This window comes from Lampetra fluviatilis, chromosome 35, assembly GCF_964198595.1.
Source record: "Lampetra fluviatilis chromosome 35, kcLamFluv1.1, whole genome shotgun sequence".
In the NCBI taxonomy this organism is placed as follows: domain Eukaryota; kingdom Metazoa; phylum Chordata; class Hyperoartia; order Petromyzontiformes; family Petromyzontidae; genus Lampetra; species Lampetra fluviatilis.
Genome location: NC_136309.1, coordinates 6,599,782 through 6,616,941, shown reverse-complemented (window position 1 = coordinate 6,616,941; position 17,160 = coordinate 6,599,782). Strand labels below are relative to the sequence as shown.

Here is a 17,160-nt window from a genome sequence, read left to right as displayed (position 1 = left end):
ACAGGAGGTCACGGGGCAGACCCAACAGGTGCCGCATGGGTCGACTGAGATGACTGGCACCACCTTTCCCCCCCCTACAGTGCCCTAGGGGCCGTCCATAAATGACGTCACGCGATTTTGGACGATTTTTGACCCCTCCCCTCTCCATCGTCACAAAAAGTCAGACCCCCCTCAAATATGACGTCACAAAGCTCTGCCCCCCCCCCCAAAATAAAACATGCTTCAAATCGCTTTAAGCTATTGTCATTGTAGTGGCGCTGCACTCTGATGTTGTAGGAGAAAACATTTATTAAAAAGTCTATTTAATTAAGTACAACGTGTTGTCTATATTTATTTAAAGTTGCGCATTTTGATGTGACGTCACGTTTCTCAACCCCCCCCCCCCTCCTCACACATCGTCACAAATGTCTGACCCCCCCCCCCCTAGGTGCGTGACGTCATTTATGGACGGCCTCTTGTTATTACAGACCAATTCAGACCTTGTAAGGTTCACCCCGCGCCCCTTATACATCTCAACGTTCATCCTACAAAGCCCCATCACAACGGAGAAGCACAGACAAACACTCATCCTGCGTACTGCCCTGGGAGCCATAGGTCGGGCTCTTCCACTCTTTCAAATGTCTGCCTGTCGACGTCGCTACTTTCGCCTTCTTCGTCGCAGGAGGAAACGCTGACCCCCCCTCCCCCCCCCACTACCGCTGTGCTATGGCGTGGCTTGTGTGCTGTAAAATCGGGTGTGGAAGTAACGTGTAGCCTGTGCGCATGATCTGTACCGAGAAGCGTCTTAATTGCGGATCAAATTTGTCGGCTGCTACCGGGAACGCGCGACTCTCCGGAGTAAAAACAAAATCTGTCCCACCACTTTATGTATTTGGCCGTACGACTTTCGTTATTGTTACCCGTATTTACACGGCTGTACGCCGCATGAACCTGACAACTCGATTTCCCTGTGCAAGAATACGGCGTAAACCGTATGAGTTGACGCGGCATATGCATTGAACCCACTCGGACAGCCGTAACAGTTGCGCAACACCTCTACGATGTACCGCTACTTTGTGGGCACCGCACAGTCGTACCACGTGGTGGCCACCACACGGTGGCGCTACAGCCCCCGTGGTGGCCACACGGTGGCGCTAGAGCCACTAACCCCGGGGGGGGGGTCTCAAGGTCCTTAGGGGCCGTCCATAAATGACGTCACGCACGGGGGGGTGGGGTCAGACATTTGTGACGATGTGACGAGGGAGGGGGGGTTTGAGAAATGTGACGTCACATCAAAATGCGCAACTTTAAATAAATACAGACACGTTCTACTTAATTAAATAGACGTTTTAATAAATGTTTTCTCCTACAACATCAGATTGCAGCGCCATATTAAATACGCGCTACAATGACAATAGTTTAAAGCGATTTGAAGCATGTTTTATTTGGGGGGGGGGGGGGGGCAGAGCTTTGGATAAAGCCAGGATGAATCGTAGACAGGCCAGTCTGCATGTTTCTAACCAGTGCCGACGGTCTGTTAGAGGGGTCCACATTTCACAAGCATAGAGAAGGGACACCATGACTGTGGACGAGAAGACCAAGAGCTTTGTATGGAGAGACAGACCAGGCAGATTCCACACAGCATTATGGTGCTGATGAAATGATAATGCTGCTTGACTGATTCGGAGTGACACCTCTGCTGCCAAACCAGAGCTGGTCATATGCACACTGCCCAGGTATGGGAACTACTCCACTCTCTCCACAACTGCCCCATAACTGCCCCATAATTTTCGTCTCGAGGAGGCAAAGTGCACAAACAAATTGCATTGGCCTTAGCCATAAGCTTACCTTTATTTTACAGTAATATCGACAGTGACAAGAATGTTGTTGCAGCTTTTGTGTAATTTCCGTGCAAAAATATTTCAGCATCACACAGTCTCACAGGTTAATACATTACATTAAAAGATTAGCTTCTAGATGTATACACAATAAAACATAATGTATAAAAGTTTCGTGTTCCAGGGTAAAATTTAAAACAATTTCTTCAGTAACTCAATGTAATATTCTCTCTTCTTTGCATTCTTGTTCTGAAAAAAAAGGCAGTCCTGTTATTCTACATGGACAAAAGATCAAGAGTCATTCACAGCCAGAGATTGGCTCTGCAAACACAATATCAAGTTAGGGCTGGCAGCAAAATGACAGATTTAAAACGACTGCCGTCAAAAGACACCAATGCAACGTACACAATTGACGGTGTATAGAATCCAACAACAGTAACTTGCAAGTGATTTTAAACAATACGCTCCAGTCAAGGGTATTGCATGTGAAGATTTGTGTCTGAAAGCCGCTCTAAGTAACATTGCAGCAAAATTATTAATATGTTGTAAATGTCAATTCTGTGGTCACTGCAGTTTTATAGCAAAAAGTCTCTTCACATATTTCAACAGCCAATCCTCGATGTTGCCTTTACACTTGTTTTTATCCTACCTCAAGCCACCCAGAAAGCGACGAGCTGAACGCCACACTTCAATAAGTTAGTTACGCGACTCGGATAACGCAACGATAAAGTCACTACATCACACATTTCGTGATTTCCACCCCTGCAGAACTTAGGACGTTGCGGACCTTTGGGGCATCGGAAAGCATTGGATCTGCGCATTTTTGCAAGGTAAGTTTATTGGATTTTCACTACATTTTATCTTGACACTATTCAGCCCCCGTATGATGTGATGCATAATGGTTATTACATATTCTTTGGTTCTTTCGGTAAAGTCACGTATGAAGATAAAATAATAAATTAAATAATTGCATACTACGACGTTTTGATTGCAACACAAGCTATCATCATCAGGTATAAATGAAATAGCAACAAAAATCTAACCAGAAAACTATAGACAGACATATAAGCAGACAGACATCATAAAGATACACAGAGAGAGAACACGTATCGGCACAAAGAGAGAGGTCGTCTCTGTGACGGGGCCTTAAATATAGAGGGGGCGGGGGCGGAGAGAGGGAGGGGGCAGAGAAAAAATGTGCATGTCAATGAGTGGACATGCTAAAAAAAATTAGGAGAAAGACACACTAAAATTAAATAACCTCTCCGCCCCCGCCCCATCTCTATATTTAAGGCCCCGTCACAGAGACGACCTCTCTCTTTGTGCCGATACGTGTTCTCTCTCTGTGTATCTTTATGATGTCTGTCTGCTTATATGTCTGTCTATAGTTTTCTGGTTAGATTTTTGTTGCTATTTCTTTTATATGATTGCTTGTGTTGCAATCGAAACGTCGTAGTATGCTATTATTTAATTTATTATTTTATCTTTATACGTGACTTTACCGAAATAACTAAAGAATAATTCCTGCAGTCACGAAAGCTCCAAAATTAAGATTGGTTATTACTTAATGATTCGATATACCACGAGTAAACAGGCAGGTAAATTGTCGCTCTCGAGGGATAAAAAAAAATGCATACAAACCTGACAGCCACGTTTCTGCCATCTCCACACTTGCAAATGGCTCGCAGTCAACCTCGGAACGACACAGAACGTCAAGAACTTGCGGCTGCACAAAACACACCACCGCAAACATAAAGCACGTAAGGTCTTCACTTGTGATCAGGTGAGAGCTCATAGAAACTCAAGGTCAAGAGAGACTCGCCTCTTATGGACAAACGCTGTGGAGCAAAAAAGCAAAAGTCAAGGAATAAAACAAGAGAGAGCATCACAGATATATGGAAACATTGAAATCAAAGCACTCGCTAAACATCACCATCATGAGCCATGATCAATCCACTGCTGGATGAAGGCCTAACCAATGCGCCACTCTTCTTGGTTCTTTCGGTAAAGTCACGTAGAAGGGAAATAATAAAATAATAAAAATAAAACATAATAAAATACAATTCTCATGACGTTTCGGCCACAACGCAAGCAGCCTTCCTCAGGTGAAGAACAGGTCTGATGGCTGCTTGCGTTGTGGCCGAAATGTCGTGAGAGTTGTATTTTATTATGTTTAATTTTTATTATTTTATTATTTCCCTTCAACGTGACTTTACCGAAATAACCAAGAAGATGAATCCCTGCAGTCACGAAAGCTTTAAATCGAAATTCAATGCGTCACTGTTTATCATGGTTCTGCAATGTAACAATGTATGTATATTGAACTTGTTTTGCACCGTACGGAGCCAACCGTGCTAGTCGGAGGTGCAATCCACCTAGCACATGCACAGTAGCTAATTTAAACGTTCCATCTCCCCGGTGGTCATCCCCTCGAATGCATTCCATTTCTTGGTCATCACCACATCTTCTCGATCATCGGCCATCATCCACCTAGCGACGTGCCCTGCCCAAGCCCACGTACTTTACTGCATGCGCTGCGCAATCCACATGTGCAGCTGTCTCTCAATAAAATTCCAAACATGCACCGGCACGGTGATTATCTCCAGAGTGGAGGTGTGTTTGACAGTAGTCCCAAGTAGAATGTGACAGTAAGGAGCCCACTACCTGCAGACAGGCAAGCAGCAAGTGGGAGCCTCTGCTGTGAAAGTTGAGCAGCAGATCCCGCAGAACGCAGACGGATGAGTAGTCGAGCATGTACACGGCCTTGCAGTCCAGCACCACCGGCCGTGGGGCCGAGCAGGGTCCGGGGATGGCAGAGCAAGGCGCTGCGCACACACACACGAAGCCAGGGTAAGGGGTTACTCACAATGCACGTGCTAGAGAGATTGTATCTCCCTCGCCTGGAAGGCAGGAGGTCGTGGGTTCGATCCTGACCCTGATGATATATTTGGAGTTCACAAGTTCTCTCCCCTTGGTCGTTTTCTTCAGGTTCTCCGGTTTTGCCCTCCACATTTACAAATATATGTTTAGAATATTTGACTACCACTATAAATTCCCACCTATGATAAGCCACTTTTAATGAGCTTTCACATGTAGCCAAGTAGCCTCTGAAAAATGCCAATTTCTCAGTGGGCTTTACCTGGTAAGTAAAAGTTTCGTTTAGCCATCAAGAAATAACTTTTTAATTGCTCGTTTCAAATAGCAGCATCTCAGGTGGGCTCACTTCTCTAAACGACGGCGAACAGTTCACTCGGATTCAATTTCACCACTTGCTTCTCGAACCTTCACAGCCCACTGAAAATAATAACGTCCAATGGCGCTTATCGCACCGCTGGGCCCAAGGAGCTCAAACGAAGGCGGCGCGCGATGCGTACCCTGCAGGGCGAGCAGCTCGTCACGCAGGTGCTCCACAGCCAGGAAGCACAGGCCGCACTGCAGCTCCACCACCAGGGCCCCCGAGGCCGGCACATCTGCCTCCACACGCGTCGCCTATATATGGGGGCGGCATCGGAGGCTGTGCGTGCGTGCGTACGTGCTGTGCGTGCTCTGTGCGCTGTGCATGTGTCGTGTGCGTGCGGTGTGTGAGCGTAGCTCCCTCACGTGGAGATGTGGCCGTAAAAGTGGGTACAGGAGGGGCAGAAGAGATGCGACCACCCCTCCCAGCAGCCCATACGGGATCTCCCACAGGCACAGCCCGAATGTCAGCACAAACACCAATGCATCTGACTCTGCAGGAGCGGGAAACAGAGCACTCAGGGTTATTGCCACAAAGCAGAAAGCCACAAGGTGCAGCTAAACGTACATTACTTATTTACTTAGGACAGCCTCCCCGAGTCTCAACTCCTTTTGCATATACTTATGTATAGTGAACTTCATTCGAACCATACATAGCCAACCGTGCTTTCTCAGGAGGGATCTGGTAATATCCCTAGTAGCATACGATGAATGCTATATGTGTTTGCCAATTAAGTACTTTGCAAGGAATGTTTTATTTATTTGGATCATGACGCTTCATCTTGTTTCGAATGACATCATGGAACCATTAACATCCACTGTGAAGGAGGTGAGAATATGATGGTCAACAAGCAACTCGATGAACTTGGCCTGTCAGGATGCCCCCATGCAGTTCCATTGTCGCATCATAATTAAATAATTCATTCCTTTTTGTTATGGAGGTGAATGTAGCCATTCCAGTCAGTGTAGGATACACGTGCACCAATTGCAATCCAGAGATGTCCGAAACAATCGATTCTCACATGGACGATTCGATGCATGTATTGTAAGCTTTGTTGTTCTCTGAATAGATTCGATCCTCCCAAAAAATGCAGAATTTCACCACTAGCTCAGGGCTGTAAAAAAAGAGAGCTGAGCCCCGAGATTTAAAACACTGTCATTTCAAATTGTGACGCGGTGGAACACAAACATCGCTTCACTTTTTATTTTCCAAAGCCTCCACAGAATGTGGCAGTCGAACAGCGGCGCCACGGCGCAAACGATGACGGCGGCGAGGGCGGCCTTGGGGATGAAGTAGAACCACCGCGTGAGAAAGGCGAGCGACAGCAGCACCACAGCTCCTGCACGCAGTCACCAGCACCATCACGGCAGTTGGGGCGAGCAAGGCCCACAGAGGTGTACACTGGGAAAGAGCCTCTATCAAACTGGCACAAGCTGCTCAGTGGCACCGCTACACACAGTTGCAAAACCATCTTCTTACGGAAAGTGGAATGGTAATCTGAGCGGCACGTGGGAGATAAATGGAATACCCGGAGGAAAAAACACTTCTATGAGGGGGTGACATTAAACACCACTGCCATTTCCTGGCCACCTCACTGCCTTGTGCCTACATCACCTGACAAGCCACTGCTAGTAACCCATCAAAGTACAAACCGGGCTCAACTCTGCTCAACTCTGCGGAATTTAAATCTCGTACCACTGCTCCAGACACATGCATAGACATCAATGTTGACTGCATTACGAAGATGGCGAGGCCCTGCCCCCTGTGCATACCTGTAACAAGGCCGCCAGCGGGTGTTGCCACACCCGTCTCGGAATTCACCGCGGTTCTGCAACACAGAGTTCCGCTTGTGTCAGAGCGGCCGAGGCCACGCGCACAAGGTCTGGGTGTCACGGTGTCGGACCTCCCAGTGTGGACGCGCATTGGTGCTGCTTTCATAGTCCACAAGCAGGCTATGTAATAGGGGCGATAAGTGTCTGTGGACGCGTATCGACACCGCTGGAGGATGAGAATTTCTCGATGTATAAGTGTCTGAGAGGAACACACGCCCTGTTATATGTTAAAGTGGCATTAGTGTGATACTGCAATACAGTAATATATTGCACAAGTAGATTATGTCATAGTTGTGCCTTTGTTATCAGAAGTTTTGATGCTATGAAGCAGTGCTGGTTCGTGTAGGTCACCTTCCAAAGCTGCCTGTGACGGGGTAGGAGGAGGTGAAGGAACCCAGAACATTGGTGAGGCCTGAGGGAGGCACACGTGACCAACTTAACAAGGCACAAAGCAACACGGCTGACCATCGTGGCCAGTGACCGCTTAACAAGCCAACAGCTCTCGTAAAAGGCAATGCTTGTGACGCCAAACATATGTGCTCGTGAGGCCATGTTGTTGCTGGTAGTGGTGCTACAGTCCGTGTCAGTGTACCCAAACCTCTGCTTACCTATTGCTATCAGTTCCTGGCTGGGATCGATCCTGTACATGTTCTTCGTTGCTGGAAAGAGCGCAGCAACACAGCGGGCAAGTCTCCCACACTTTCACAACGAGGTGAACATCCAGCGACAACACCAACTCAAACTGAACGTTAAAAGTATGCAATTAGCAAAACGGACAAAAAATATCCTTGTTCTGTATGACATTTTAAGTTGTGTTGGTTCATATTGGTTGAGGGTACTGTTATGTGTGTGTGTTGGTGAGGGTACTGTTGTGTGTGTGGTGGAGTGGCACTGCTGTGCGAGTGCGATTTGCTCGTATGCTTTAAGGGTACCAAACGCTTTAGCGATTGCAATGCTCTCCAGGAAGCCCAGCAGCGGAATGACCAACAGCGCCAACCCCAGGTCCTGCAACAGCAGGTTACATGCCATGTGTAATACTTGCATATTTCCGCACTTAAAGCAAGATGTATAAAATACTGAAGACATCAAATTGAATGAAACTATGGGATGGGGAGCACTGCAGAAGTCGCAACCGGGTACCCGATACCCGTACCCTACCCGATACCCGGCTACCCGTACCCGGCCGGGTACGGGTAGGGAATGGGTATGGCCGGGTACCGGTACGGGTACCCGTTTGCGACCCTGGTGCGGCCGGGTACGGGTACAGGTAAGGAATCAAAACCCGTTTGCGCCCTCTGGAGCACTGTAACTGGCTTGGATATCGTGCTTTGGATCTGGAACAACAGCCACTCTCCGACACGGTGACCTACCCTGACGATCTGCAAAAAAGGGATGAATGTGCCTTCCTTGGTTTCTGAGAAGGCAGGAGGGTGGAACGGGGGTAGGCCCTCGGCAATGTGCCCCGTGAGGGTGAAGGGATGCAGCCTCTGGCTCTCGCAGGCAAACGCCACGAGCGCGGCGGCCAGGACGACCACCGCATTGCGCACTGAAACACACACGCGGCCAACGCTTATCTGTCAAGCACAGACATTGACACGGACACGGTTTCCAGAGCGCCAGTCTTCGCATCCCACCTTCCCACATTTACCAATCTTCTATGTTCTAATACAATCATGAGGCCTCCTTTGCCAGTACCAAAATATACTAATAGGGTTTTTCCCCTTTTTTCTGGCAACAAAACTGATACCTTTTGCAAGAAATCATGTTAACATTAACCACAATACTTGCAATAAAATGCAAACAAAAAACAATACTCTGATAATTTATGCATTGTCCTTGAAACTGATTGGTCCACACCAGAGACAGCTTTTCCTAGAGCCACCGTATAAAGGTGTCAGTTTTGTTGCCAGAAAAAAGGGGAAAACCCTTTCTAATACAATGTTATGTATTTTAAGATGATATAGGCATACCCCGGTTTATGCCCAGGATGCGTTCCTAAAACCAGAATGTAAATCTAAGCAAAGAGATGGGATGGCGGATTGTAATGTGGTACAGTACCTAAACAAAGGATGCTCGATAACCCATTGCGCATCTATACTGTTAAACGATCGGTGTGAAAAGTAAGTCTATTTTATAGATATATTAAGATATATTACCTTGTTTAGTATACTATATGTATTATCAGTTGTTTATTATATAAAAAATAGTTTACACTTGTATAAGAGAGTACACATGAAAGTGATTATAGCCAATCAGAGATGCGAATGATTCGGCGGCATCTGGCACCTAAAATGCGCCGTAGAACGTAAAAAAATTGGGGCTTCATAGTTAAGTTCCTAAATCTCGAGTATGCTATGACGAGGTACCACAGTATGCAAAATGGGATCGGGTATCAATAAGCTTAGTATGTTCGAGTGAAAGTACGCAAAGCGGGAGGGTGTAAATCGGGGAATTACCGTATTCACAAAAACAGTCCTCCGATAACATCAATTGACCTGGATAATAAGAACACAAACCTGTCCCGAAAATAGAGGTGATGCTATTGCTGATACGAACGGAGACAGGAATGGGCGGTGGGAAGGGGGACCGTGCGGCAATCAGGCGAAGGAGGATGAGCAGCAGAAGGGAGCTCCCGCCCAGCAAGGCATCTGCCAGTCTGACAGCGCACACCACACGGGTCAAACGATGCCTGCATAGCCATGAAGAATGTGGACGAAAGTTCCCTGCTGACAATTACACACCGCATCAGATACGCATTTTTGTTCGAGTCGTGCTAGGAGAGGCCCCGAACGAGCTCTGCACTCATGTTGGCGGTGACCAAGACAAAGATCCCCCGTGTAGCCTTAACAGACTGTTGGGGCAAGTGCTATTAGCGAGCACCTATGAAAGCTGGCACGGCATACGTGGGGTTAGGTGGCCAGCACCACGCCATGTACTGAACTGAATCATTACTAGTACATTTTATGAAATGTACTAGTAATGGCAGAACTCCACGACTCCAGGAAGTGGCCCCGAAGCTTGCCATAACGTAAGGGACCGTGGCCAATTACAGTCAACGTCAGTTGACTGTGGACAATTAGACCCAAAACGAAACATAACAGAAAAAAAAGTACGTTTAAAAAATATATATATATATTTTTTGTGATAGAATATAGTATTGTCATTTGTATGACATAAGTATACCAAGTTTGCAGTCGATACCACGTTGGAAAGTGGGTTAAAAAATTGAGTTACAAGATTTGAGGATACAACAACGACAACAATGACAACAACAGACACAGTGAGTTAAAAGAAAGCGTGTAAAAAGGATAATTTTTTTAACGAAAATTTATTTTCAGGATGTGCTTGCTGGCTTAGGGAGGAATATGATGCTCACCTGGTCTCTGCGATTTTGGAAAACGTGTAATACACCTCCTGAAAGAACTGCTGAGGGATGTCTTTAAGTCCGAGGAGTGTCTAACCAGATGCAAAACACACAACAGACAAAAGTTTGACTAAATACACAATGTGCTCAAGATGCACGGCATCAATATAACTGCTGTAAAACAAACAACCAAACACATCTCTGAATGCTTGCAATTAAAATAAAAAGTGGCTCTTCTTGTTATTTTGGTTGCCGACCCCTGACCATGGAAGACCAGTTCACTATGGAAGTCCAGTTCACCATGGAAGTCCAGTTCACCATGGAAGTCCAGTTCACCATGGAAGTCCAGTTCACCATGGAAGTCCAGTTCACCATGGAAGTCCAGTTCACCATGGAAGTACAGTCCACCATGGAAGTACAGTTCACCATGGAAGTACAATTCACCATGGAAGTCTAGTTCACCATGGAAGTACAGTTCACCATGGAAGTACAGTTCACCATGGAAGTACAGTTTACCGTGGAAGTACAGTTCACCATGGAAGTCCAGTTCACCATGGAAGTACAGTTCACCATGGAAGTACAGTTCACCATGGAAGTCCAGTTCACCATGGAAGTCCAGTTCACCATGGAAGTACAGTTCACCATGGAAGTACAGTTCACCATGGAAGTACAGTCCACCATGGAAGTACAGTTCACCATGGAAGTACAGTTCACCATGGAAGTCTAGTTCACCATGGAAGTACAGTTCACCATGGAAGTACAGTTCACCATGGAAGTACAGTTTACCGTGGAAGTACAGTTCACCATGGAAGTCCAGTTCACCATGGAAGTACAGCTCACCATGGAAGTACAGTTCACCATGGAAGTACAGTTTACCGTGGAAGTACAGTTTACCATGGAAGTACAGTTCACCATGGAAGTACACCTCATGGGCAGGCATCGGGAACCTGCGGCACCGGAGCCGCATGCGACTCATTAAGGACTGTTTCGCAACATTATTTTTGAAGGACTGTCTCGTATTCACGTGCATTGCAGCTCTTGAAATTTTTTTTTTACCGAATTTGTTTGTTGTTTTGGTTTCCGACCCCTGCACTAGTCATACGTCGAGAGTAACACAAGTCGGTCCTCTGTCCCATTAGGACACAAGACTTATTGATTGCGGCGCTGGCCTTTTTTTACAGACGCACAAATGCACATTCAGGACAAGTTTCAGTGAAGCAGTTACCATAACTGAGCAGTTACCTTAATTTGGCTGAATCCAATCGTTATTGCAGCAGCGGAAGTGAATCCTTTCAAGACAGGGAGGGAGATGAATTCGACCAAAAAACCTGAACAAAAGAAGAAGACCACATTATTGCAAGAGAAATAATTTCCTTGAGAACATTGGCAGCAGCTTAATATTCACACTGCGGCATTGCATTCTAAAGGTTTAAATGTTCACATGCACAACAACAGTCGCATCTCCACTGGCGGAGCCAGTGGGGGGGGTGGGGTGGCACGTGCCCCCCCCCAATGATCCATAATTTCGATCGGATCATTGGGGTTTATTAGTAATAAATCGGCATTTTGCGACCCCCACTGCCACTGTGTAGCATATTATTACGTGCCAGGGACTCTATGAGATGATAGGACAATAGTCCGAGTCCATAATTGGCAATAAGTAACAGCAAAGCGGTTATAAGTGACTCGCAGAATTGTGCGCAGTTGCGTATACAGGACACGACTTCCCTGAAGGCAAACACCTTCAGCGAGCACGATGCCGATCACACAACGCGGTTCGAATTCAACCCTCGATCGGTGGCTGCACCATCGCCGCACACGGCGTCGAATAAAAAGCAAGGGACAAGTCCTTATTTACTAACAACTCCTCTATCATTTTTCATTGCAGGAGGGGTTACCCCCCCTCCCCCTACCTGAAAATCCTGGCTCCGCCATTGCGCGTCTCCACAGGCATATTACAAGATCTCAGGCGACAGTGACGGTCCCTACCCAAACGAAGGATCCCCATGAGCAGCTGGATGGCGCCAGACAGGAAGGTGAGCAGCACGGCGTACACGGGGTCGCGGCGCACGTACACCGACACAACGAGTGACATGATGGCCGTGGGGCCCAGCGTCACGTCCTTCGACGTCCCGAGCAGGCAGTACACGAAGCAGCCCATGAAGGCCGAGTAGAGGCCGTACTGCAGCAGGGGGAATGCACAGCCTCGCTCACGAACCCACTGCGCCACCTTTCACCTTCACACAGTCCGAGTGAGACTCCGAGCACTGCTTCAACAAAACAAGGGATTTTCAGCAACTAGAAATGGCACCATGTCGTGATTCTCCTTATAATTGTTTTGCAATGTGTCATTATGAATTCCTGGGGTAAGGGCATAAGTATTCATGTCCTTACCCCAGTGTCCTGAAATAAAATAATTTCGGGATAATAAATCTGTCATTAACACATATGTTGGTCTCAATTATTTTAAAAAACGTAAACTCTTTGCAGCTGAAAGCTTCTCACAAGAGAACACCAACATATGCATGAAGCAGAACATTACACACAACCTCTCAGTGGCAGCACAACCAGCATAAAGCAGCATAAGCCATGCACCGTACAGAAAAATACATCTGACGCTGGGTTCACAGGTCAGGATTTGACTTGACAAATGCACGCAACGCCTTTCGCGGACACGTCTCGAAACGCCTCCCATTCAGCGTGCCCACGGTGCTCTGGTCCACGAAACTCACCACCCCCCGTGTGCGGTCCATCAGGCCTCATCGAAACAAAAGCCAGGTCGGCCTCTCTGGACGTGCCACCGAAATGCGATCCTGGGGGGGGGGGGGAGCGGGGGAACAGGTGGAGGGCGACCGCAGCCCAGAGGTCGCAACCGGGTACCCGATACCCGTACCCTACCCAATAACCGGCTACCCGTACCTGGCCGGGTACCCGTTTGCGACCCTGGTGCGGCCAGGTACGGGTACGGGTAGGCCGTGAGTCACTGGTGAGTAGCCGTTTGTCACTCATTTCGGGTAGGGTACGGGTAGGGAACGGGTACCCGTACCCGGCCGGGTACGGGTACGGGTAAGGAATCAAAACCCGTTTGCGACCTCTGCCGCAGCCTTACCTGCGCGGGTAAGCCGGCCACCTGCGCGTAGGCGAGGGACTGAGGCACCACGGTGAGGCCCACGGTGAGCCCTGCCACCAAGTCCATGCGTGCAGAGCGCAGCGTGTAGCCTGGCAGCCACGCGAGCGGGGGCAGCAGCCCACGCACACGGCCAGGTGGGCAACAGCAGCGCGCTACGGACGCGACGCCGGTCCTGGCGAGCCCGAGAGCGCGAGCGAGACCAGCGTGGCACCGCTCCGCCATCTCACACGCACGGAGAAGGAAACGCCACCACTCACGTACACCCCACCACTCACGTTCACCCCACCACTCACGTTCACCCCACCACTCACGTACACCCCACCACTCACGTTCACCCCACCACTCACGTACACCCACCACTCACGTACACCCCACCACTCACATATACCCCAACACTCACGTTCACCCACCACTCACATACACCCCACCACTCACGTACACCCACCACTCACGTTCATCCACCGCTCACGTACACCCCACCACTCGCGTACAACCACCGCGGTCTGCTGTCAGGGTCGGGGCGGTGACACGGCCCACAGCGTAAGCGTTGTTGCCACTTTCTGCAGAGGTTAGAAGTTCGCGACCGGCAGGCGGCCCTGGTTAATACTGCGGGTGTATTAACAGTAAAATACATGCCATCTGCTTTGCTCACAGTGGATGAAGAAAAGTAGTGAGGGCATTATGTCAAGCTTTCCCAAACTCCATTTGGCGCGACTCGCCAAGCTTTGCCTTTCCGCATTTACCAATTTACAAAAAATAAAAAATGATGTCCTTCTATGCTGTACGTGCATGATAATTCTTAAACACGTGGCCAATTTAAAATATGCTGCCAGGACCTTCCAGAGGCAGCAAAGTCACACGGTACAGAAACTCACATCCCCATAGATCAATTTCAACGAGCATGGATAATATTTAACAATTCATCCAACCACGTGAAATGCACTGAGCATATTCCTCAATCACAATGGACTTCACGCGGACTATGAACCTATTCAAAAGTGTTGTTTTCCTTCCACTGTCTTTGCCAAGTTAAGTTCGTGCTGCCATTATGATGTAATCCAGCAGCATGTGTTTAACATACAGTATCTCACTCCGTTCATCATCATCAGGCTCCATCGTGTCAAGTTTAGTGGTGTCCTGTTACACGTATTTCCCTTTAAGGCCAGTGCTATTAACGAATGTGGTGATTTTTTTTGGTCACTCTGCTAATGAGACCGAGAAGGTTGAAACCGGTGCAGATTTTGCCTGCTTAAACAAAAAACGTGCTGAGTTCGTCTAAACTTGGAGAACATTTGGCATTTTTTTCTACTTATTTTTTTCTGCAAGTGTGCTTCGTCCACTTAAAGCGTAATAAATACAAACAACCACGCCTACGGACGAGTTCTTGTGCAACGTCAAAGCACAAGAGGATCGCACGGACATCTCCCACCGAATTGTCAGAGACATCTGACAACTCATTCACTCAACCTCTGTCAATAACATCACTCACTCACCTCAATCGCACACATCGCTCGGCTCGCTCACGTAACTCATCTCACTCACCTTACGCACTCACACACATGCAATGCCACTCACTCACACACAATGTCACTCACCTTACACACACACACAATGTCACTCATCTCACTCACCTTACGCACTCACACACATACAATGTCACTCACCTTACACACACACAATGTCACTCACCTTACACACACGTAATGTCACTCACCTTACACACACACACTATGTCACTCACACACTCACACACACACAATGTCACTCACCTTACACTCACACACACACGTAATGTCACTCACACACACACACACAATGTCACTCACCTCACACACACACAATGTCACTCACCTTACACACACACACAATGTCATTCACACACACACACAGTCACTCACCTTACACACACACTATCACACACACAATGTCACTCACACACACAATGTCACTCACCTTACACTCACACACACACAGTCACTCACCTTACACACACACTATCACACACACAATGTCACTCACACACACAGTCACTCACCTCACCTCCCCTGCGTCTCGCTCCGAGTGTGGGGGGTTTGGGGTAGGGGGGGGTCAGCGTCTCCTGGGTGCGGCAGTGGTCATGGGGTGTGACCGTGTCAGTCGCCTGGTTAGTGGACTAGCAGTGTGAGTGGTTGTGTTAGTGGTGTGTAGTATGGTAGTGTGTTGGCTGTGTGAGTGGTTGTGTTCATAGTGTGTTAGTGGTGTGTTGGTAGTGTGTTAGCAGTGTGAGTGATTGTGTTAGTGGTGTGTTGGTAGTGTGTTAGCAGTGTGAGTGATTGTGTTAGTGGTGTGTTGGTAGTGTGTTAGCAGTGTGAGTGGTTGTGTTCATAGTGTGTTGGTAGTGTGTTAGCAGTGTGAGTGATTGTGTTAGTGGTGTATAGTATGGTAGTGTGTTAGCAGTGTGAGTGATTGTGTTCATAGTGTATAGTATGGTAGTGTGTTAGCAGTGTGAGTGGTTGTGTTCATAGTCTATAGTATGGTAGTGTGTTAGCAGTGTGAGTGGTTGTGTTCATAGTGTGTTAGTGGTGTGAGTGATTGTGTTAGTGGTGTATAGTATGGTAGTGTGTTAGCAGTGTGAGTGGTTGTGTTAATAGTGTATAATATGGTAGTGTGTTAGCAGTGTGAGTGATTGTGTTAGTGGTGTGTTGGTAGTATGATTGTGAATAAAGGTGTTGGTGGTGTGTTGGTAGAGTGCGATTGTGTTAATAGTGGGTGTGTGATTGAAGCAAGTGTGAGTTTATGCTGATGTGTGTGATTGTGTCCCTCTGTGAGGTCTCTGTGTGTAGCTGTGTACTCAAGTCGCTTGTTGTGTAGTTGTGTTTTGTTGCTGTCTTGTTGTGTGTAAAAAAAAAAATTTAAATGTTGTGGTTTCACGCTTCAACACACCGATGGGCTAAAGCAGTGAACTATTTTGTCTTTAGTCAACGTGACACTTTTTTGCTGATTGGCCGTGTCGGGTGGTGGAGGGTTACGACACATTTATAAGTAACGCGATCTAACCCATAGACGTTGATAATTATTAATATTGTTCGCGAAAGCCGGCCACGTGTTAAACTGTACTGTTGTTGTGTTGTTGTGTGTACTGTTGTTGTGTGGACTGCAGTTATGTCTAGTTGTGTTTTGTAGGAGTGTTGTGTAAAGTTGTTGCGTACTGTAGTTGTGTAGGTGTGTGGACTGTCATTATGTACTGTGGTTGTGTTGCTCTGTGGTTGTGATGTCCTGTGGTTGTGTTTCTCTGTGGTTGTGTTGCTCTGTGGTTGTGCTGCTCTGTGGTTGTGTAGCCCTGTAGTTGTGCTTCTCTGTAGTTGTGTTGCTCTGTGGTTGTGCTGCTCTGTAGTTGTGTTGCTCTGTGGTTGTGCTGCTCTGTGATTGTGTAGCCCTGTAGTTGTGCTTCTCTGTAGTTGTGTTGCTCTGTGGTTGTGCTGCTCTGTAGTTGCTGAAAAAAAAAGAGGACGCGGATGCTCAATTTGGTCGCCCGTAGCCTTCAACGTGGATCCAGATATCACGTGACCGGGGCCCTCTCCCTCCTCCCAACCCCCTCCCTCCTTCCGACTCCCCTCCCACCCTTCGCCCCCTCCCCTCCCACCCCCCTCCCACCCTTCTCCCCCCCCCTCTTCCCCCCACCCTTCTCCCCCTCCCCTCCCACCCTTCTCCCCCTCCCCTCCCACCCTTCTCCCCCTCCCCTCCCACCCTTCTCCCCCTCCCCTCCCACCCTTCTCCCCCCCCACCCTTCTCCCCCCCCACCC

The 17,160-nt window shown here is 47.9% G+C and overlaps 1 protein-coding gene across 2 annotated transcripts; it reads right to left on the bottom strand.

Moving 5' to 3' along the window:
- Window positions 1-1,429: 1,429 nt before the first annotated feature.
- On the bottom strand, window positions 1,430-16,908 carry SLC26A11 (solute carrier family 26 member 11). 2 transcript variants are annotated; one of them, XM_078872858.1, is made up of 17 exons: window positions 15,414-16,908; window positions 13,358-13,600; window positions 12,238-12,430; window positions 11,491-11,576; window positions 10,261-10,340; window positions 9,401-9,540; window positions 8,255-8,430; window positions 7,817-7,889; window positions 7,493-7,543; window positions 7,236-7,296; window positions 6,825-6,880; window positions 6,251-6,391; window positions 5,418-5,545; window positions 5,192-5,306; window positions 4,482-4,642; window positions 3,459-3,543; window positions 1,430-2,066 (listed from the first exon to the last, which is right to left on the bottom strand). In XM_078872858.1, exons 2-17 carry the CDS (start codon window positions 13,598-13,600, stop codon window positions 2,032-2,034), a joined length of 1,824 nt encoding a protein of 607 aa, XP_078728984.1. In that variant the 5' UTR covers window positions 15,414-16,908; the 3' UTR covers window positions 1,430-2,031. The 2 variants fall into 2 exon arrangements, with proteins under 2 accessions (XP_078728984.1, XP_078728983.1); XM_078872857.1 differs by having other exon boundaries at window positions 15,419-16,908.
- Between the last annotated feature and the right edge of the window lie 252 nt (window positions 16,909-17,160).

Coding starts and splice junctions, on each gene's coding strand:
- SLC26A11 (XM_078872858.1), bottom strand. CDS start 13,600: ATGGCGGAGCGGTGCCACGCTGGTCTCGCTCGCGCTCTCGGGCTCGCC. Junction 9,541..10,260: donor TCCAAAATCGCAGAGACCAG/GTGAGCATCATA, acceptor GTGCGCTGTCAG/ACTGGCAGATGCCTTGCTGG. Junction 3,544..4,481: donor TGCTGCTTGCCTGTCTGCAG/GTAGTGGGCTCC, acceptor TGTTTTGTGCAG/CCGCAAGTTCTTGACGTTCT.